General features: G+C 43.5%; 1 protein-coding gene across 3 annotated transcripts in view; it reads right to left on the bottom strand.

Moving 5' to 3' along the window:
* Nucleotides 1-16909: 16909 nt before the first annotated feature.
* The window catches only part of LOC122738067 (inositol 1,4,5-trisphosphate receptor interacting protein), a 28244-nt gene continuing 23429 nt past the window's right edge, over nt 16910-21724 (bottom strand). For all 3 annotated transcript variants that reach the window (XM_043980117.1, XM_043980118.1, XM_043980119.1), the window contains one exon: nt 16910-20028. In XM_043980117.1, coding sequence (XP_043836052.1) covers nt 18363-20015 — 1653 coding nt within the window. In that variant the 5' untranslated portion in view covers nt 20016-20028 and the 3' untranslated portion in view covers nt 16910-18362. The remainder of the gene's footprint in view (nt 20029-21724) is intronic.

Genomic DNA, 21724 nt, shown 5'->3' with positions numbered 1-21724 from the left:
CATTGCCGTTGTCAGGGTCCAGGATGTCTGCATTAAAATATTCTTTTAACAGACTTCCTGACTGAAAATATAAATATAGAGCACATTCCAAATGCAGTCCTAGGCAAAAGTCACACAGATGAACTTGCTTCCCAGTTTGACCCTTGTTAAAATAAATAAGGTCGCTAGCAGGAATCCTTTTGTATGTTGGAGGTCTCAGATTTGGTAGTTTGCATGACCAGACTCTCCATCAGTAGCCCCATTTTCAGATAAATTGAACATTACTGTCAAGAGCAAAGAGAGTGTTGTCCACTATACCCATCTATTTCAGGCAGACGATACCTCATTACTTAGAACAACAAAGGGAGCTGAGCCAAAGAGTTAAGTGCCCTACGCTAGGTACCAGTGTCTGAGTATGATGTACAATTTGGTCTAATTCTTTCCAGTGGCATATTTAGTATCAGGACTATCTTGGAGTAGTTGTCTTGTTATAATTTCAGCTTTGTTGGAAGCTGACTCTTCCTGGCCTTTAGGTAGCTATGATGAAAGAGAAGGCTATTACAGGGGCGGCTGGGTGGCGAAGTGGATAAAGCACCGGCCCTGGATTCAGGAGTACCTGAGTTCAAATCCAGCCTCAGACACTTGACACTTACTAGCTGTGTGACCCTGGGCAAGTCACTTAACCCCCTACAATTGTCCTACAAAAAAAAAAGGCTATTAGGAGCAGAGTCAAGTTTTTAGTTATTGCATTCATTTGATTTCTCAGTATCAGTCCCAGCTAACTCATCTTTCTACATATACTTTTTCTACATCCTTACCATTTTGCTGATTCTGAGTGCTTTTAAAAATGATATTAATAGTTAATAGAGAGGCAATGTTATATAGTGGCTAGAGAGCTGGCCTTGAAGTCAGGAAGACCTGAATGGGGTGAAGTCCCCTCTTTGACACATGCTGGTTATGGATGTGTGATCCTGAAAAAGTCACTTCATTGTGACCCAGGCAACTCTAAGAATAAATTGTATATTCATAGACCTCTGTAGCCTGGCCCCTTTCTCTGCATCTTTTTACATATGTGTATGTATATGTATGTATACACACATACATGCATACATTTACATGTGTGTGCACATAGGTTGGCCTCTTTCTCTACAACTTATGTATGTATATAAAAGTTGCAGAGAAAAGGGCCAACTTACATTGGTAGAAGAAAGTACTCAGAATTTCTCTGTATCAATAAAATCAAAGGTTCAACACTAATTCCTATCCTATCCCAATCAATAGTTAAATACCAGTTGAAGTAGAAGAAAACTTTCCATAGACACAGTAATAACTGGAGGTCTATTATGCCTAAACAAGACCTGTGTGATAGGGGGCAGTCTGATACTGCCATCTGTTCAGTTGTGCAGCCCTATTGCTATGGTGTGAAAGGCTGATATGTCAAAGATATGAATCATTTCCCTTAGGTCTTTGGTAGGGAACAGGAGAAACTTTCCTATGGTCAGTCATCAGTTGTCATTGTAACGACTGGAATGACGCCACCTGCTGGAGACTTACTGTAGAAGAGTTCCGCCCATGAAGCAAAGGTCTTTGAGGGCAAGACCAGGAGTCTTTTCTTTGGCGTCAGGAAGTGACGCGGGCTAGTGGGAGGAGGAAGGAAGAGACTGGCACTCAGTCTCGCTCTTTTTCCTTTGGACTCTGGTGGAGAGCGGAGCTAGAAATGTGCTCTCCCTTTAATAGATAGGAATCTAGGCCTTTCTCTCTCTTTACCAAATTCTCATTCTCCTTAATAAATGCTTAAAAGTCTAACTCTTGCTAAAGCTTATAATTTATTGGCGACCACTCATTAGATATTTTAGACAGTTTAGCTAGAATTTTAACCCTTAACATCATAGACCTGACTGTCTCCTCTAGCAGAGTCTATAGCCAGCACAGATTCCATGTTTTAACAAATGTTTGTTAAAAGACTGCATAATCTGCTATTGTGGATTTGAAACTGTTTAGTCATTTAATTTGTGTGTTTAATTTGTGACCCCATTTGGTGTTTTCTTGGCAAAGATACTAGAGTGGTTTGCCATTTCCTTCTCCAGCCCATTTTACAGATGAGGATCTGAGTCAAACTGGGTTAAGTGACTTGCCCAGGGTCACATGGCTGCTCTGATGACAGATTTGAACTCAAGATGAGTCTTCCTGACTTCCAAGCCTGGTACTCTATCCACTGTGCCACCCAGATGGCTGGATGTGGAACTATCTGAACACAAAGGCTAGTTCCCAGTAAGTTCGTGTCAGTATGCTGGACATCATAAAATACATTCTACTGGAACTACCCGGTTCTATGAATCTGAAATCAGAGAACTTGAAAAAAGTCATAAAGATAAATCAAGAATTGGGAGAAAAAATTCAGTGAGGAAAAATTAAAGGAGCTAGTATGGTGATGCTTGGGAAAGATGGGTGAGAGGAATAAAGTCAGTGAAGGGCTTATGTATACAGGGAGGGTAAAAACCATTATCTGTCCAAGGGATCTTAAAATTTGTCATAAGGAAGAGTTTCACAGCAGTGTTCAATGTTAAATATTGGTACAGATGAGAAAATGAGATTGTAAAAATTTCTTTTCAGGTACTTAAACAAGAGGGATTATCATCTAGCTGGAATGGCTTTAGCAGGGCCCCATGTTAAAGTTGAATGTCCAGACAAGGGGGTTTTTCAAGGTTCCTTACAGCCACAAGATTCTCTGATTCTATAATAAGCTGTCTGACAATGAAAGATAGTTGTGCCAAAAGAAAGGAGATTTGATCCAAATTACAAGGTGTGGATTATTTCCCTCTGATTTGGGGACTTCTTCATTGTGACTTCATCCTTGTAGCCACATAAGCTCCATATTGATTATTCCCTCTCCATATCTTCACCACGTATTGTTTTTATAAAAGTCATGTCCTTCTTGGCACAATAATCACTGAGTGACTAACTAGAGATCTGAATCTATTTTCCCTATCATTCATCTCAAGGCTTCATAGCTCAATTTAAGCTTCTTAAATATTTGAATCCCATTGCTTTTACTTTGAAAGGTCTCATTTAAAAACATAAAACCCCACTATGTATGTATTCTCGTTCTCAACAACCCACAAAATCACAAACTTTTAGAAATGGAACAAATCTCAGTGGCCATCTAGCTAGCCCAACTTATACCTAAATGTGAGTCCCCACTATGGCATACCCCCAGCCTTTGGGTATATGTTGGTATACTAACATGGAAGTATGGCTAAAATGGCTAAAAACTTCACTCTGTTGGTTACAACCTTCTCTCTTAGGTAGTGTGGTAAAATAATGGAATTTGGTATATGGCCAGGGGTCCACTTGATTGACTTAGTAGTGTTTGAATTGGGTGTGAATGAGAAACCACTAAGTACCCACTTAAGGTGATTAGATCTTGAGCCACACCTGGCCCATCCTATCAGACCTTAGTCTAAATTTAGCCAACCCTGAGAAGGAGTGTCCTCAGAGCCTGTGACATATTAAAGTTGGCCCCTTACAGTAGGGTTGAGCATTTAAATGGTCATTCAACTTTTGCTTGAAGACTTCAATGAAAAGAAACTTGCTGCTGTTAAAGACAAGCCATCCCATTTATGGATAGTTCTAATTGTTTGGAAATCTTTCCCAACAAGTCTAAATTTATCTCATTGCAATTGCCTCCTATTACTCCTAGTTCCACCTTCTGGGGTCAAGCAAGTCTAATCCTTTTTCCATGTGACAGCCCTTCAAAACTTCGAAAAACACTGTCATGCTCCCTCCTGTCTTCTCTTGTTCATGAGTCCCCAGAAATCCTCTATAGTGGCTCTACCTGGGGTATATATTGGCCTTCCTTCTATTTGTAACCAATGGTCCAGTTTTGGGGTACACCAGGAAAAAGAGCTTTATGGACTGGATTCGATCTGGGGAATGTCACATATTTCTCTTGTGCCCTCCCCCTACCCAGGATTTCTTCTAGGAACATCAGAATTTACCCAGTTAAGGTAAGCTTAGGTAAGAAGGTTCTGTTTCCATGTGAACATGCTAGCTAAGAGTTTGTTGAATATAGAATAATATTACTTTAACCCAATGGAAAAACACAAAACAACTCAAGCCAAGCGTATAGACAGCCAAGGCAAGTTTCCTTCCCTCTGGTGGGTTTCCATTTTCCCAAGGGACTCTTTCCCAGAGTGGAGTCCTACTTCCCTTCTGCAAGGGAAGAATACTTCAAACCCCCTTCTTCTGGTGAACTTCACCTTCAGGCAATCCATGCACTCCTCTAGACTTATAGGAATACCCTGTGGTTGAGACCACTTACCCCACAACGGAAAAGTGGGGGAGGGGCAGGAAAGCAAGCAAATCAGGGTCAGTTGTAAGAAAATCAACTTCTTTCCCACCTGTCCCCCCGCCAAAACCACATAGCTCAATGTAATGTAGAACAAGGCTTGCATATGCTCCCCTATGCCATGACTCTGTCCCTTGCTGTTTCTTGGCTCTGGCTCATGCCAGTAGTCCAGGACTACTACTCTGTGCCCAGCAGGCTTGGTCTAGAAATTTGTCTAAGAACTACTCTTTGACATTATACCACTGCCTTTACACACTGCCATCCAATGCAGAGGAGCCTGACCAATGTTACACACCTCCAGGAACAAGAACTAGGGAGCTGATAGATGCCAACAGGAGAGGCTCTACTCACAGAGACTTCAACTCTTCCTGGGAGAACCATGTGGCCCCAGAGATAACAATGGATTGATGGAATGAATGAAAATACATTTATTAAATGCTTACTATGCGCCAAACATTGTACCAAGAGTTGGTAATACAAATGTGAATATTGTCTTTACCCTCTAGGGGATTATGTTCTATTTTTTAGTGTTGGGTTTTTTTCCAGGGCAATTGGGGTTAAGTGACTTGCCCAGGGTCACACAGCTAGTAAGTGTTAAGTTTCTGAGGCTGGATTTGAACTCAGGTACTCCTGAATCCAGGGCCAGTGCTTTATCCACTGTGCCACCTAGCTGCCCCTAGGGGATTACATTCTAATAGGAGGAGACAGACCATTATAAAGGATCTGTAGCCAGAAAGAAGCATTTTGGTTTGGAAAGTTAAAGGAATGTGAGGGGAATAGATCAATGGTATTTGGTTATAGGGACATAGTGGAGGATACAGGAGAAGCAGCTTGCAAGGATATAGACTAGGTATAAAGTAAGGTATGACTGGATGCCTCCTAGCTATAGTGGGCTATATTAGAAAACAGAGGGGTGGTTGTGAACTAGCAAAGGTTTGTAGACAATTCAAAAATTCTATTAAGCTTTCCAGAGAGAAAAGGAGAAATTATTGGAAAATGACAAGTTCCTGGACCAAATGGAGTAAACTCATCACCAGGTAGGATCCAAAGCCAAGGAGCAGCAAGACATAGAATCATGATGTGGAAGAATAAACCCAGACATTATCCTTCACTAGTACTATGAGTTACATGGACTGTGCAAGGGTAGGGAAAAATATAAATACCAGTACTTTCTCCTTTTGGGGGGGCCTCAACCACAAGACAATACAATAAGTCTAGAAGATTGTATACCTACCTCTGGGAAATATGGATATTACTAGAGGGAAAGAGGTCAACCCCTAATGCTTTCTTCGATATAAATCGTGGGGTAGTTCTTGAAGAAAATGGAAGCCCACCAGAAAGGGAAGGAGATTTAGCTTGACTATTTATGAGCTTGAATTTGAGTCCTTAACAAAACAAAACAAAACAAAACAAAACAAAACAAAAAAAAATGATGAGCAGGATGTTACCAGAAAAACCTGGAAAGACCTACATGAACCGATGCAGAGTGAAATGTACTGTATACAAAATAACAGCAATAGTGTAAGATGATCTGCTGTGAATGACTTGGTTATTATTTTCAGCAAAGCAATGATCCAAGAATACTCTGAAAGACTTATGAAGATTGCAATCCACATACAGAGAAAGAACTGATGGTGTCTGAAAACAGATGGAAGCATTAAAAAAAAAAAGAATTTGAGTCCTTTCTGCTTTTCTATTGATAGAACGGTTCTTTAGAGGGTCTAGATTCTCCATGACAAAGATCCTCACAATTTATAGTACAAAGCAAACATTTACTACACTGGCTTTAAAGCATCATGTCAACATAGAAGCGATGAGAGGGAAACTGTGGCAGCAGATCCCAAGGACTATTGGGCTTGAGGGATATCCTCCTCAGGTGAAGTCATTCTACCCAACACTGAACAGTTTTAGCTTCTGATTAATTTGGGCAGTTTGAACCAGGAGTTAAATGGCAAGCTTGGGATCGTATGTTCAACCCTGACGTGATATGCCCCACCCTTCCTAGAAGATGGGACGGCGACAGCTAAACTGATTCTGGCCGTGTCCCAACCATATCTTGTTCAAACCTCTGAACCTTTGTAAATGTTTCCCCTTTCTAAAATGCCTTTTTGTTTCTTTGCACCACTATGTGTCCATTCAAATAATCACAACAGAGACACACTCAGCTCCTCCAGGATGAGTAACACCCCAAAGTGGTCACTCATTCTGCATTCTCTCATCACTGTCTGCAATTTGAACCACACTGACCCACATGTATTTTCTTTTCTTTTTCTTTTTTCTTTTTTTTTGCGGGGCAATGGGGGTGAAGTGACTTGCCCAAAGTCACACAGCTAGTAAGTATCAAGTGTCTGAGGCCAGATTTGAACTCAGGTACTCCTGAATCCAGGGCTGGTGCTTTATCCACTGTGCCACCTAGCTGTCCCCCACATGTATTTTCAAATGGCTTCATGATTACACATGTGAATTCTTGGCAAGTAATTAAGGATTTTTCACTCTTCATCAGCTCTTAGCATAGTACCTTCCATAGAGTAGATAGATGCTTAAGTACTTGTTGATTGATTGGTTGTTGCTTGTCCTTCATTTTTTTTTTTTTTTTGGCAGGGCAATGAGGGCTAAGTGACTTGCCCAGGGTCACACAGCTAGTAAATGCCAAGTTTCTGAGGCTGGATTTGAACTCAGGTCCTCCTGAATCCAGGGCCGGTTCTTTACCCACTGAGCCACCTAGCTGCCCCTGTCCTTCATTCTGGAAGAGGACCATGACATCAGAGTGATGTCATTACTTTCAGTGAATTGGATTTAAATGAGGGAGGGCTGTGCACTCCCTCCTCCAGAGCCATCTGAGTCCAATGGCAATATATACATCAGGGTGACTGGAGATGGCTTTAGATGTTTGAGGTAATCAGGGTTAAGTGACTTTCCCAGGGTCCCACAGCTAGTAAGTGTCAAGTGTCTGAGACTGGATTTGAACTCAGGTCTTCCTGACTGCAGGGCCAGTGTTTTATCCACTGTGACACCTAAATTGCCCCTGATTGATTGTTGGCTATTTTCTGATTGTTTTGTGTGTGCTAGTTTTGTTTCTAACTAAATTGTAAGTCTCTTGAGGGGAGGGTCTTTCATGTCTTTTGTAACTTCTCTTCCATAACCCCAAATTCCCTCCAATGCCTCATGCAGTGGTGTTCACACAGTAGGTTCTAAAATACTCATTGGTGATAATTATTAGAAGTGATGATGAAATCTAAAGTCACAGGAGGAGTCAGAATCCTTTCTCCATTCTCTAACAAAGAGCACATCTCAGCAGGGCAAGGCTTTAGATGTCAGAGTTTTGAAACATGATTTATAGCAGCAGCAGGGGATGCTTCTGTTACCAGGCAGCTTGGGTCTGTTGATAGAACACAAAAATTTCCTTGGCATTTTCTGGCTTCAGGAAAGAGCCATTACAATTTGCTACATAAACAAGAAATATGAAATACTCTGCCCTGTAATTTATTTTTAAATATCAACCATTACCACCCATTCCTACACAGACAGTGAGTATCCCCCAGTCTATTTGGTTCTTAGTAGGAATATATCCCAAGGCTCCCTGGCTAGCAGTAGACAGCTAGCTTTTGAGGCTTGTGAAGGCACAAACTGGAGGAAAAAAAATCAGCTACCCCACTCCCATTCCTGTTCCTTCATTAGTCATGTGGCAAACCAGTGAGAGCCACATTAGTCCAATGACTGTGGTAAGTCTAAACGCCAAGCATCAAACCGTTCCAAACAGAAGTTTTCTGTTGGCGAGGAGAGAAAAAGAAATAGGCAAATAATCAAGGAAAGAAGAGCAGAAAGCTCTCCATCTTATATCTCACTTTGACTATTGAATACCTGAGTTCATCAAAAGTTGAAAATATGGTACAAATGGTACCTGCAGTAGAGTATGAAAGCCCAGAAAGAATGTGTGTATTTATATGTATATGGGTGTATATGTTGTGTCTATATGTGTGTGTGTTTATGTCTGGTGGGGAATTCATCCTATTGGAAGATGGATTGGGCTCAGTCTTGAGACCCAATCATATTGGTCTACAAGCTATTACCTCTACTAACATTCCATCTCCCACCCCTGTGAGTGCAAATTATGTGAGGCAGCTAGGTGGTACAGTGGTTAAGAGCACTGGGCTTGGAATCAGGAAAATTCTTCATGACTTCAAATCTGGCCTCGGACACATAACAGATGCATGACCCTGGGGAAGTCACTTAATGCTGTTTGCCTCCATTCCTCAGTTGAAGAGGGAAATGATAAACCACTCCAGTATCTTTGCCAATAAAAGCCCATAAGGGATCACAAAGAGTTGGCTACAACTCAAACGACTGGACAACAACTATAGTTGATATGCACTCTCCCTTCACATCTGCCATTTGGAGTCTTCCTTAAGGATACAGGGCAGGTTCCATCTCTTACATGAGGCCATTCTTGATTTTTTCGGTTTAATAGCTCTCTCTCTCTCTCTCTCTCTCTCTCTCTCTCTCTCTCTCTCTCTCTCTCTCTCTCTATGTTGCATAGACTATGTATTTACTTGTATACAGGCTATATCACTCCTCACCTGTCCCCTCCACCTGTCTTTCCTTGAAAATAAATTCTCAGTGGTCAGGGTTTGTTTCATTCTTTGCCTTGTATCCTCAGCAGCTAGCATAGTGCCTCTCTCTCTCTCTCTCTCTCTCTCTCTCTCTCTCTCTCTCTCTCTCTCTCTCTCTCTCTCTCACACACACACACACACACACACATTCATCCATCCATCCATCAATCCATCCATCCATCCAATAAATTTATATGTGCCAGGAACTTTGCTAATTTCTGGGGATATAGTAATAAAAAGAAAGACAGCTCATGCCCTCAAGGAGCTTACAATTTATTGAGGGGGGGGGGAAGACAACACAAAAAAGGAGGCAGGAAAGTGAGGGGAGGAAGAGGAACACACCAGGAAATACCTGGTTCCATGGCATTGAAATCAGGGAGGGCAGCAGATACAAAGTGGAGTGAACTGAATCTATGTTCTGCAGTCTACAAAGGAAGGAGTTTAGTATTCCCACCCTCCAGCACTCCAAACAGAGGAGAGAGGAAGCTAAGGGAGGTGGAATCAATTAAGCCTTGAGTTAGCATCGTGGGGATGAGAATTAGAAGTCATGAGCTTATCCTGGGGCATCTTCCATGGAGTTGAAACCAAACAAGGACAGATGTAAAGTGGAGCCCAGAATAGACACTTGTTTGTTGAACATGCTGGCTAGTCCCCAGTCCCCACCCAAAACAAACAAAAAACATTCAGTGTTAATTAGGGTAGGGTATCTTTTTTGTTGCTCCCTCTAGTAGGGAATAAGGAAATTTCTTTTTTCTTTTAAATTGAAAAAGCAGTCTCCTCTCAGGAGAAGTGTGGACAGCAATGGGTCTTACAAAGTAGGCAGAATGCCACATCTGGATCTCTACATCTGGAACATGGAGAGAAGGCATAGGACTGACTTGGCCTTGGGCAGGGCAAATCTTCCATCTTTCTCTTTATAGCATTAAAGATTTGGGCTGCAGCATGTTTGTTACTGGAAGTTAGGTCTTGACTACAGGGAGGCTTGGATAGATAGACTTTCCAAAAGGAATACAGAAAGAAAAGTATTATGAGGAAAAAAGGCAAGGAGCACATATGTGGAGCTATGTCTGGAAATGTTCCTAATGGAAAGTTTTTCATGAAAAAGAGCTCTAAACTGGCGGTGCAGGGACTGGGCTCTGCTCCTGTTTATGGGATCTTGGGAAAATCACTATCCCTCTGCTCTGTTTTCTGCAAAATGGGAAGATGGGACTAAATAATCTCTAACCTGTCTTCCTGATTCTACAGTTCTGTGTGCTAAGTGACCTGGGTATGAATAATACTGCAGTGCGGGAGATACTTCTGGTTCCTAACCCCTAGGGATATTTCCTGGTTGGGATGAGCCCTGATCACTAGGGTAGAGGGGATATTTCTGACCTAATTAGATCTGGTTTGGACCACTTACAGGTCTGACTTGGAGGCCTCTGATCCTTCAGGGACATGTTTAGTCCCAACTCTCTGATTTCACCTAAAGGAGACTTGTGGCTTTGAGTCAGCCCTTAGGTCCACTCAGTTTCCCAGGAGACTTTCAGACTGAGCCTTGCCCAGTCGAATCCTATAGGAAAGAATGAATGGAGGCAGGGAGGCTACATGAGTCATCTTTCTCTTGGTACCTCAGGTCCTCTCGCCTAAGGCTGAATGGGAAGACAAGTCCAAGTGATAAGGTTAAAGGTTTTATGAGATGGAAACCACAGTCTCTTCAGAGACAGAAGCTGAATTCTGGGGTTTTTTTTTGTTTTTTTTTTTTTGGTGAGGCAATTGGGGTTAAGTGACTTGGCCAGGGTCACACAGCTAGTAAGTGTTAAGTATCTGAGGCCAAATTTGAACTCAGGTACTCCTGACTCCAGGGCTGCTGCTCTATCCACTGCGCCACCTAGCTGCCCCCCTGGTTTTGTTTTTGTTTGTTTGTTTTTTAGGCAATGGGGGTTAAGTGACTTGCCCACGGTCACACAGCTAGTAAGTGTCAAGTGTCTGAGGCCGGACCTGAACTCAGGTACTCCTGAATCCAGGGCTGGTGCTTTAATCACTGCGCCATCTAGCTGCCCCCCTGGTTTTGTTTTTAAAGGACAGATCTTGGAAGGTGACATGAAGAACAAAATGGAATTTAATTCCATAGTGGACTTCAGAGAAATGACTGTGCTAACTCTGACTCCTCCCTCCTCCCCAACCCCTTTCCCCTGAAAATCTTGCCTTCACCCCTTAAGAGCTGCCTTTTCATGCAATAATGCAGGCGCATTATTGTAGGAACATCTTTGAGTGTGGATCTCTAAGGTTTGTTATTTGTTTGGGTCTTGCTGTGAGAGCTTTTGTTGTGCTTCTCTTTGACAATCTTATTTGCCTCTTTCCTTTGTGAAGCTGGAGATGAACATCGAAGGGTGGAAAATGCCAATTTCATTTATCAAACACAAGCATTTCAAATGGGGTCAGAATATCCTATTGAGGAAACAAAGCTGGTCCTGGGTGCTGGCACTCTGTGTGGGGGATAGACTATAATGATAGTTTGCTTCAGAATTTTCTCGGATAGGACAGCTAAGTCCTCACATGTTGGAGGGAGGCAAACCCTGAACTGAAAAGTGCCTATAAATATGAACTCGTGCATGTTCCCAGGTTCTAAAAGGAAGAAACCTTAGAGATCCAATCCCCTCATCATACAGATGAGAAAACCAAAAGCATGTTGAACATGGTCTTATTTACCACTTTGTGGAATTCTAGAACCAGGGACTCCTTTGGGAGCTTGAAGGAGGTAAAGTTTAGAACAAATTCACTCAATCACTATGAAACAAATACTTACTATGCATCCACTCTATGCAGTGCATTTACTGAAAGTGTGGGACAAATAAAGACAAAGAAGATGGAGTGCCTGCTTCCAAGTTGCTTATATTCTGGTAGAGAGTGATACTTTTTTTTTTTTGTGGTTGTTCAGTCATGTCTGACTCTTCGTGATCCCATTTGGGGTTTTCTTGGCAAAGATACTGGAGTGGCTTGCCATTTCCTTCTCCAGTTCATTTTACAGATGAGGAAACTGAGGCAAACAGGGTTAAGTGACTTGCCCAGGGTCACACAGCTAGTAAGTCTCTGAGGTCAGATTTAAACTCAGGAAGATGAGTCTTCCTCACTCTAGGCCCAGCACTCTATCCATTGTACCCGTCTAGCTGCCCTAGTGATAAAACAGGTACACAAATAACTGCAACACAAAAGAGAACATGGCAAGTACTTAAATAAGTCTTTACTTTTGTCTAGGGGTCTAGGTGATTGGGATTAGGGCACACTGAGAGGCCAGGTTGTTGTCAAGGCACAGTGTGTCTAACTGTGTATGAGCTGGGAAGCCTCTACAACAGGTTGGGCAGCAATAGTCTGTATGAACATTTGGAGTGGAGATCTCTCTAAATTTGCACGTCATGTTTGTTTTTAGCTGCTGCAATTCTGCTTTGCTTTGCTCTGAAGGCAAGCATGTCATGCTAGGTGGCCCTTTGACAGCATCTTCCTTGTCTCGAAATAGATTCCAAAGTTTTTCAGAGAGACCTTGAGAATGTCCTTGTACTTGGATGGAAATAGAAATAGAAATAGAATAATAATTCAACAGTAGCCAAATTAAAGGAAGCTTATTAAAGGGAGAAGGTTCTAGGTAGCATAGGCATAGACCCTGGACCTGGATTTAGGAAGAATGGAGTTAAGATCTGGCCTCAAAACACTTACTAACTGTGTGACCCTGTGATATTTAACGTCTACCAGCCTCAGGTTTCAGTTCTATAAAATGGAGATAATAATAGCACCTTCCTTCCAGGGCTTTTGTGAGGATAAAATGAGATAATATTTTGTAAAACATTAAAAGGTGAAGAGGAGGAGGCAAACCTTGACTGGAGCTTTCCTAAAGAAGAGAATGGCAAGCTAGCCTTGGAGCCTGGAAGATCTCACTATGTGACCGTTGAAAGTCACTGAACCTGTCAACACTAGGCTGGTAATGTCAAAATCAAATAGAAATGCCACTAAGCTATATATAGGGATCCCTGTGGGCCACATATTGATTTAGAAAACCACAAGTTAATGTTATCTACGTTTTATTGTATTTTCATTTATTTTGCTAAATATTTCCCAATTATATTTTAATCTAGTGAAGCCTGAACTCAGGAGTGTTGTGGGCTATGTTTGACACCTCTGCTCTAAGACAATTCTAAGATTCTGAGTTTCTTGGGAGTTTCTGTGCCAATGAAGTAATAGTTCCAGTTCTAATCCTTAATTATCAATCAATATAAACCTCAATACTGGGGAGTGAATCACATTAGCATGCAGCTGAGTGACACATTAGATAGACTGCTGGGGCTAGGAGTCAGGAAGACCTAAGTTCAAATCTGGCCTCAGACATTAACTAGCTATATAACCCCTGGCCAAGTCATTTAACCCTGTTTGCCTCAATTAGCTCATCTGTAAAAAGAGTTGGAAAAAGAAATGACAAACTACTCCAGTAGCTTTGCCATGAAAACCCTTAATGGGAGGGGCAGCTAGGTGTCGCAGTGGATAAAGTACCAGCCCTGGATTCAGGAGGACCTGAGTTCAAATCCAGCCTCAGACACTTGACACTTACTAGTTGTGTGACCCTGGGCAAGTCACTTAACCCTCATTGCCCCAAAAAACCAAAACCAAAACCCTTAATGGGATCATAAAGAATCAGACATGACTGAAACGACTGAACAACAAGTTAGCATGCAATACTAGCAGATCTCCTAGTTGGATCTCATGTGTCTGTTATGTCCTAGAATCAACACAAAAAGATACCCAGGTGTCTGCCAAAGGATGACACGTGTCCTTACTATATCTTTTAGTATCATTAAAGCCAGGTAAATTTCCTCTGAATTGTGATCCAATTGGCTAAGCTGGGTACACAGATTTCAACGGATTCCATCGGCTCCTCTCTGTGGATTATAATTATTATACATGCAGGCACTTCATTTTAATCTACTCCCATCCCCTACCTCCTCAGAGATGACAGAATTGGGCTGGAAAAGATATTGAATTTGGAAGGCCTGAACTCAGAAGATCTGAGCTTGCGCCCTGTCTCTGAAGCTTACTATCTCTATAACTGGAGAAATCACTTTTGTTCTCTGGATCTCAATTTCCTCATGTCAAATGAAGACATTAGACCAGATGCACTGGGGGCCTCTCTTAGCTCTAAATCCTATGAGTTTAGGGTTCCTTCCTGAGGCACTTGGTCACCCTAAGTCTGGTTTCACTGTCCCCTTCCCCTTCCATCTGTACATCAGGAACATAGCATGAAACTTCCTGTAAAGATGCCCAATGGGACCTCTCCAATTTGTTTGGCTTTTTAGATGTCATTGGGTCATATAATTCTGCTGAGCTGTGTGGGACAATGAGCAGACAACTTCTCTGGGTTTCAGTTTCTTCATCAGTAAAATGGGGACAGTAATTTCTGTAGTATTGGGTGGTTTGAATGGAATGGTGTGCACAGAGCATTTGGCAAACTTTGAAGCTTCCATCCCATGTGGATCCTCTCACATACCGGTCTCTTGATGTTGAATGCATCTCTAATTACAAAATGTTTGTGACTGCCATTGCAAACAGAACCCAAAGCTTGCTCTTCAAGTTTCTGTTTTAATTCCCAGGACTAGCCTTTAGATATAGGCCAATTAGGGTGCTTTCTACAGATATAGGATCTGAGGGATTCTGAGAAGGGCCTTTTCATTCCCATATATATCTCTGCCACCCTCAGATCTAAGAGTGGAATTTCCAACATCCTAAAATTCTTAAACGGGTCCTTTCCACCTCCAAGATTCTAGGATCCTGAAAATTCCATCATTAGAAGCTCATTGCACTGGAGTTAGAGCCTCTAAAAAATTGTAAATTACACTGTGAGAATTCCCTAGCCCGTTACCTACCTGCCAAATGAGTTTGCCAAAGGCTCTTCTCCCATCAAGAGATGCTAGGGTAGTGGTAGAAGGACACTTGGTATTGAGGCAATAAAGAGAAGCGAAGTGGGAGGAAAGAAGGCAGAAAAGGGAAATGAGAGGGATTTGAAAATGAAACTCTTTTTTAAATTAAAAAAATTAATTTTTTAAATTGAAAATTTTTAAATTAAATTTTTATTTTGGAAAATGAAACTCTTGAGTCTTAATCTCTCTGAGATTCTCAGGTTAATAAGTCTGAGATATGAGTAGAATGATTGGACTAGATGAGAGCCAAGGACCCTCTAAGGCCTAATGTTTTATGATTCTATAATTTTACCTGCCATGATCCTGCTCAGGGCTGGCATTGTCATCCTTTGTGGGGGTGGGGCAGGCAAAGGGAATGATAGTCCCACACACAGCACAAGAAATGCTGGAATAGGATGGGACATTCCTGGGAAGCAGCAAATGACTCCCAAGGGGGTCACAGGAATGCTTGTGCCATTAGAACAGGCGAATGCCAGGGGGCCAGGATGCTTGCTTCCATTTTAAGAGTTCCTCCAAACTTTCCATTGCTTCCAGGGCCAACGCTTACCGCCATGGATAAACGATTTGTAAGGCAGCCACATGCTGATGCCCTCTTTCACAAGACTCTCTTCTCCACCATAGCTGACAGCACATAAGCACCCTGCCTGCTTCAAAGACCAGCCAGAAATATATTTTTTTAATGCTTCCTGAATTCGTATAAAGGGAGTGAAAGCTTCCCTATGTCAATAGGAAATTCACAGCCCTCCCCCATCCAACACTGCCCTCTGAGGCCCATGAGATTTCCTGAGGCTATAAATAACCACCACGGACACATCCACTTTTTTTTCTTTTTTTTTTTCACTTTTTTTTTTTTACAAGACTTAACTCTTTAATATAATATAAATAAGGCGGCATAAAATACCGAGTGCAGACAAAAACTTCAACAACATTCTGCTTTAGAAGCAGCGTTTGGATACAAATAAAAAGGATCCCTTTTGCCCCTTTAGGATTTGTCTTAACAATAAAAACAAAAAACAAGGCAGAGTATATTCCTTAGCAAAATATCTCATGGAGTCAGAGAGGAAAGTCAAATGGAGTTTGGGTTGGGTCTTGGATTTCAGGTGTTGGTTTCTGATCTCTGTAATCTATTCAAAGAGAATCAGATGAATCCAGAATAGGGCTTTGAAAAGAAAAAGGCTGTAATAAATAAGGCTATTTATCACCCATGGTTCAGGGGCTGCCACCACTGAGTGCCTTGGAGGTTTGGGCCAAGGAACCTCAAGATGGCATCTGAAGGATGACTGCAGTTCCCTGTGGGAGACCAGAATCAGTGCAGGAGGAAACTTTTCTCCTGCCTCCCACTTTCACTCAATCGGCTGGCCTTGCTAGGCAGGGATAAGTTAGTACCCTGTGTTATCAGTAACCTCTGTGGACTAGAAGTTAGTTTTAAGGTTGTTGTTTTTTTTAAGGTAATTTAACTACTCCTAACCAGGGCCTTCACCTGTCAGGATTCCCTCTTTGATAATTACCTTTTATTTAGCACACTGTCAAGAATCCCTGGGAGGAGAGAGGCTTTTATCAAGAGTCAGAGAGAGGTAGATGGGGAAATTGTTTCTTTTTTCTCAGACCCTGAAGATCAATAGATGAATTATTCCATAACTCTGTATTGGTAGGGCAGGGAGGAGGATAGAGTTGGAATAGAAACTGTACCAAGGGGATTGTTCACCTCCTTTCCTTCCTCCCCCCTTTTCTTTCTGGCTTCCTTTGCATGGAGGAAGCTACTGCCAAAGATCAGTAGCAGAAACCTAGGGTGTAAGTGAAAACTTCCTTGGGGTGGGGGCCACCCATGCCAGGCTCCAAAAGCTGGAGAACTTCTATGGTCCATTCCTTCATGAACTGCCTGTCCCCATGCCCAAGGCCTCCATCACCTGTGGTTCAAGACCAAATACATCCGAGGCAAAGCTGGCTAAGTTACTGCCAGTGTCCCAACAATGGCTGGTAGCCTGCTGGCTGGGGACCTGGGAAGCCTCTGCTTCTTTCTTTCTTTCTTTCTTTCTTTCTTTCTTTCTTTCTTTTTTCTGAGACATTCTGTGGTTTTGCTTCTGAGTCACTGGCATGGTGAAATGCAGGCAGGGACAGATTCCGCAATGCACATTTCAGCATGTTGCAGAAGCCCAGCCAGAAGGTTACATCTAGACTGCCAAGGAACCTTCCTGGGCTCCTCCTAAGTGTTTCTCTATGAAACCCCTCAACAAGATAGGCAGGTTCCCTCTGGCACTTCTGCTGCCCATTAGGCTGTGCTTCTCTCACTGATTGTTCAAAATGCCTTCCTCAGTTCTGTGACCTCAGAGTCACAAGACACAAAGGACTAGGAAAGGTATATACTGGGACCAGACTAAGAGAACAGATGGGTTTTAGCAGCAAAAATGTTGTAGGGAGTAGGTGCTCTCTTCATAATCACCATTAGGCTCTGAAATTAGTCTTTGGTATCCTATTCTTTCTTCTTCTCTCCTCCCCACCCCACCTCCAACATAACTTTTTTCTAATCTCAGCTTCTTCCTGCCCCCTCCCCTTTTAATATTCAGCTAGAATCCACACCCAAGCCCACCTTATATACACCCCATCATCCTACTGGCAAGAATGCCAGTTTAGCTGGCAAGTGATAGACAAGGGCAGAGGGGGAAGCTAGAACTCACCCAGGTGAGCCTTTGTGCTCTGGGGAGCTGATGTACTATGAAGCTGGGGCAAGGGAGTCACTGTGAATGCAGAAGGAACCTGCCTCATTTTAAATCTTTATGCATCTCCCTTGTATCTGAGGCATCAGCTTACCACTACCTTGCATGCCCATCATCCTTCTTTTCTGTTTTTATATAAAAAGAAGCCCAGATGGCTATATAGGATATAAGGCTGAGTCTAGGAATTCTAACATTAGGATTCCACTGGTACTTCTGGTTGTAGGAGCCCACAGCCAAGGACCTAGTAAATTTTAAGAGAGGCTAGATGCTTCTGTCAACAAGGGCCCTTTGTGTTCTCCCTGCCGTTTCCTGAGACTCCCTGCTCTGCTTTCCTTAAAGCAAAGCTATTCAAGTAGAGATTGTGGACCTGACGTAAAAAAACAAAAAAATGATTACACCCAAGTTATAAAGCTTGGAATTGTTCCTCACTTTCCTGCTGGTGGTTGTGGGGGGAGGAAGGAGATGGGAGAAAGAAATCAAAGAGAGCTTTAAAAAGAATGATTTCTAAAGTAGAGGGAACCATCAACCACCAGTCAGCTAATATGGCATAAAAGCAGTTGAGTTGTTGCCTTTGATGGGGGGGGTCCCCAAGTCCCACATTCCCTGCTCTTAGAGGCCACTGGCTTCCTCCAGAGGATGAGCACCAACAGCTCCCAAGAAAGTCTGCCCTTCTTCTCAGGTCTGGGTTTCTAAGTGATTCTGAAGGCCTTGGAACCTGGAAGAGGAATGTTCTATGCCCCCTGACCTTGGTCCTTGCATTCCTGCTACCCTAAGAGAGGGTCCGTTTCTGGAGTGAGTTGGAGTGGTCAGCAGGGATGTGCAAGGAGTACTCACTGATGAGGGTAGAAGTATTCTTTAGCATCTCGTAGAAGGAATCGACTGTTTTCTGATAGAGACTTCGCTGAAGGACAAAGGGACAGAAGAGGTTTAAGGGCTCTGTCCGTCTGAAGACCTCAGGAATGCCCATGGTGTTAGGCACCTTCTGGTTGCCCACGAAGAAGTGGCAGAGCTTCTTTTCTAGAAGGCTCTTCTCCAGGAAGCGGAGCAGGTCATTCAGGCGGGATTCCAGGTGTCCAGACCCCCAGTCAGAAGCTGGCCGGGCCAGCAGGAGGTGAAGCAAAGCTGTCTTTAGGTGGTAGTTGCTGAGACCACTGACACCTGTCAAGCGGTTTTGCTTTGTTAGCAGAAAGGAGGCAACCTGGAGGCAGCTGAGATGACAGGCATTTTCCGGCAGTGCCTTAGTGATCATCTTAAGAAAGTGTCTCTCATAAACAGCGAAGGAGAGAAACCAGTGTGTACTAGAGGATGGGGCCCCAACAGGACGGCCTCTGGGGAAGTGGGAGACAAAGTATAGATCCGAATCCTCGCACTGGACCACTGGGATGAGGTTGAAGGGGATGAACTTCCCCGAACGAAACTTGATCTTCAGGGATCCTGGGGTATCCAGGTGGCCAAAGGCCAAGTCAAACTCATACTTGCGGGAGATGCGTTGCCAAGCTCTGGTGAGGGCTGTCTGGAACCACTTCATGACCTGGTCCATATCTAAGAATGGAGAGTCCTTGAAACACAGTAGGTCTTCCATCTCGTTGCTGGGCCTCATCTTGTTGTCCTTACTGTGCAGAAGGCAGAGCAAGTCCTCCCCCAGCTTGGTCTTGCCACAGATGCAGCCCATGGAGTCTTCATTGATCCAGCCTACTTTGATCTGGCCATATCCCTGGAGGTCCAAGGGGACTGACTTGCCAGTGCACCAGACCTCTGGGCGGAAGCGATATGGCTCCGGGGGTGTGAAAGGCACAAAGAGATCACACAACAATGGCTTGTCCACTCTCCAGTTCTCATACATGCTCCCCACACCAATAAAGTCTTCCACCTCCATGTCAGAGTCCCGGTTGCACACACTCCTCAGTGCCTCCAATAGATCATCCACAAAGCCTTCTACAAACTCCCGGGTCCGGACTGCATCTCCGGTAGTCCCTCGGATGCATCGCTCATAAAAGTGGGACAGTATCACCTTGTCAGGGAGGTTGATGCCTTGGAAGGTGGTCCTTGGGCTGGGAAGGTCATCTTCCTCTCCAGGAGAGTCGGGTGGGATGCCGTCCAGGTAATCCTGTCTCCACAACTCGATCATCAGGAAAACAATCATACAGAGGGTACTCCACAGGTCCCAGGCCAACCGACCTTCATTCTGCTGCTGGCCATCCTCAGCGGCTTGCTTCAGGGCCTCCTTTTCTTCCTCCAGCCTGGCCACCTCCTCCTCCAGCCGCAGCTGTTCCAGCTGCAGCTTCTCCTGGTGCGCCCTCATCTTGTGGATAATTTCTTCCTCGTTTTCTGGGATTGTGGCATTCTCCCAAGGAAACAGGATTGGATGATTGATGATGGCAGTGACCACCACTAGGCAGACCCTGAAGATTCCTGCTGTCATGCTGAAAACTTCCCTAATGGGAGAAAGAGACAAGAGGGGGTGGGGATGAATCTCCAATCAACTTCTGCCCCAATTACTGGGCTGTCCCTGATCTTTTTCTACTGCAAACCCATTCTCTTCTCTCCTTAAACTCCTCAGTGAAGGACTCTCCTTTCCCTGTCCTCCTCCCTTACCTCAGTAAGAGCTTGGTTATTTGCCCACCACTTCCCAGACAAGATAGCACAGGCAGGGTCAGCCTATGATAATTATGAAGTTGTTCAAGTTTGTCTTTGGGGTTCCATGGCCCTTCCCCAACTGTTAAGCAGGCTAAGCTCCTAGAGCGACACCCAAGCTGAAATCAGCTGAGGCCATTCTTTTAAGACAAGGAAAACAAACAGTCCCCTCCCACCCCTCCCTCCAATGCATGATGGCACATGCTGGGAGAGTTTTTTTGGTCTTATTTCAATATTTCCTCTTTAGCGTGTTCTAATTCACTCTCTTTTCTTTTTCTTTTCTTTTCTTTTTTTTAGTGAGGCAATTGGGGTTAAGTGACTTGCCCAGGGTCACACAGCTAGTAAGTGTTAAGTGTCTGAGGCTGGTTTTGAACTCAGGTACTCCTGACTCCAGGGCCGGTGCTCTATCCACTGCGCCACCTAGCTGCCCCTTAATTCACTCTCAGAGAGGTTCACAGTCTTATGACAAATCATTTGCCATGGTAGTGATGGGACAGGCAGGAAAGGGTTTCTTACTTGGTGACTATCTCTAGAAGTTGTCTTCTTTGGGAGACAGGCCTCAGATTACCCACAAATTACCCACGGCTAAAAGCCACTCTCAGTCAGGCCGGCCTCCCCTCAGGTATGGTTCAGTGGAGTGCCAATTGGAGGAGTCAGAGGGGGAAAAGGAATTCCTAGGTCTCTGCTGAATTCAAGGCAGGAAAAGAGCAGCCTTCCAAGATGAATTCTCCAGGGTCCCATTCAGGAGAACACCTGGGAAAAGGGTGAGAAAGTTGAGGATCTGGAGGGTGTGGCTGTTGAGTATGGCTCCAAGGGAACAGAGCCAAGCAGATGCTCTGTTCTCTCCACCAGAGAAACCACAGTGGAAAGAATGACTGGAGTCAGGGCTGGTGAAAGTGTGAAAGCCAACAAATTCCATGTGTAGTCCCCGAAATCTCTTTGGTCTTCAATCTATCCCCTCTTTCTGAGGGTCCCTCTTAGGCCAGCACCCTCTGGGCCTCCCTTCCTCTTTCAAAGTCTGCTTTTGGGCTTTTCTGACCACTGTTGGGCTAAATGGCTGATGACAGATTAAAACAATCTAATAAAAGAATTAAAATATTTCCAGAAGGATGGGCATTTACCTGAGATAAATTTTTTTTCCCCCGAAGCTAAAGGAGAGTGCTGGACCTAGAATCAGGAAGACCTGAGTTCACATCCTGCCTCAGACATTTACTATTTGTGTGATCCTGGGCAAGTCACTGAAACACTGCCTTCCTTGGTTTCCTTTTCTGAAAAATAGGGATAATAATAGCTTCTTCCCAGACAATAATAGCTTCCTTCCCAGAGCTGTTGTGAAGGTAAAATAAGTTAAATAAGTTTGTAAAGCACTTTGCAAACCTTAAAGTGTTATATAAATGCCATTTTCATTATTAATTATTATTATTCCAGGCAGTAGCCTGTGGGAATCAGGTGGATTTTGGGGGGACCAAGGTCTTCAGAGTCCCAGTAATATTAACT

The sequence above is a fragment of the Dromiciops gliroides genome, chromosome 2 (genome assembly GCF_019393635.1).
Source record: "Dromiciops gliroides isolate mDroGli1 chromosome 2, mDroGli1.pri, whole genome shotgun sequence".
Classification (NCBI taxonomy): Eukaryota; Metazoa; Chordata; class Mammalia; order Microbiotheria; family Microbiotheriidae; genus Dromiciops; species Dromiciops gliroides.
The sequence above is the reverse complement of the archived record's forward strand: the minus strand, read 5'-3'. Positions and strand labels throughout refer to the sequence as shown.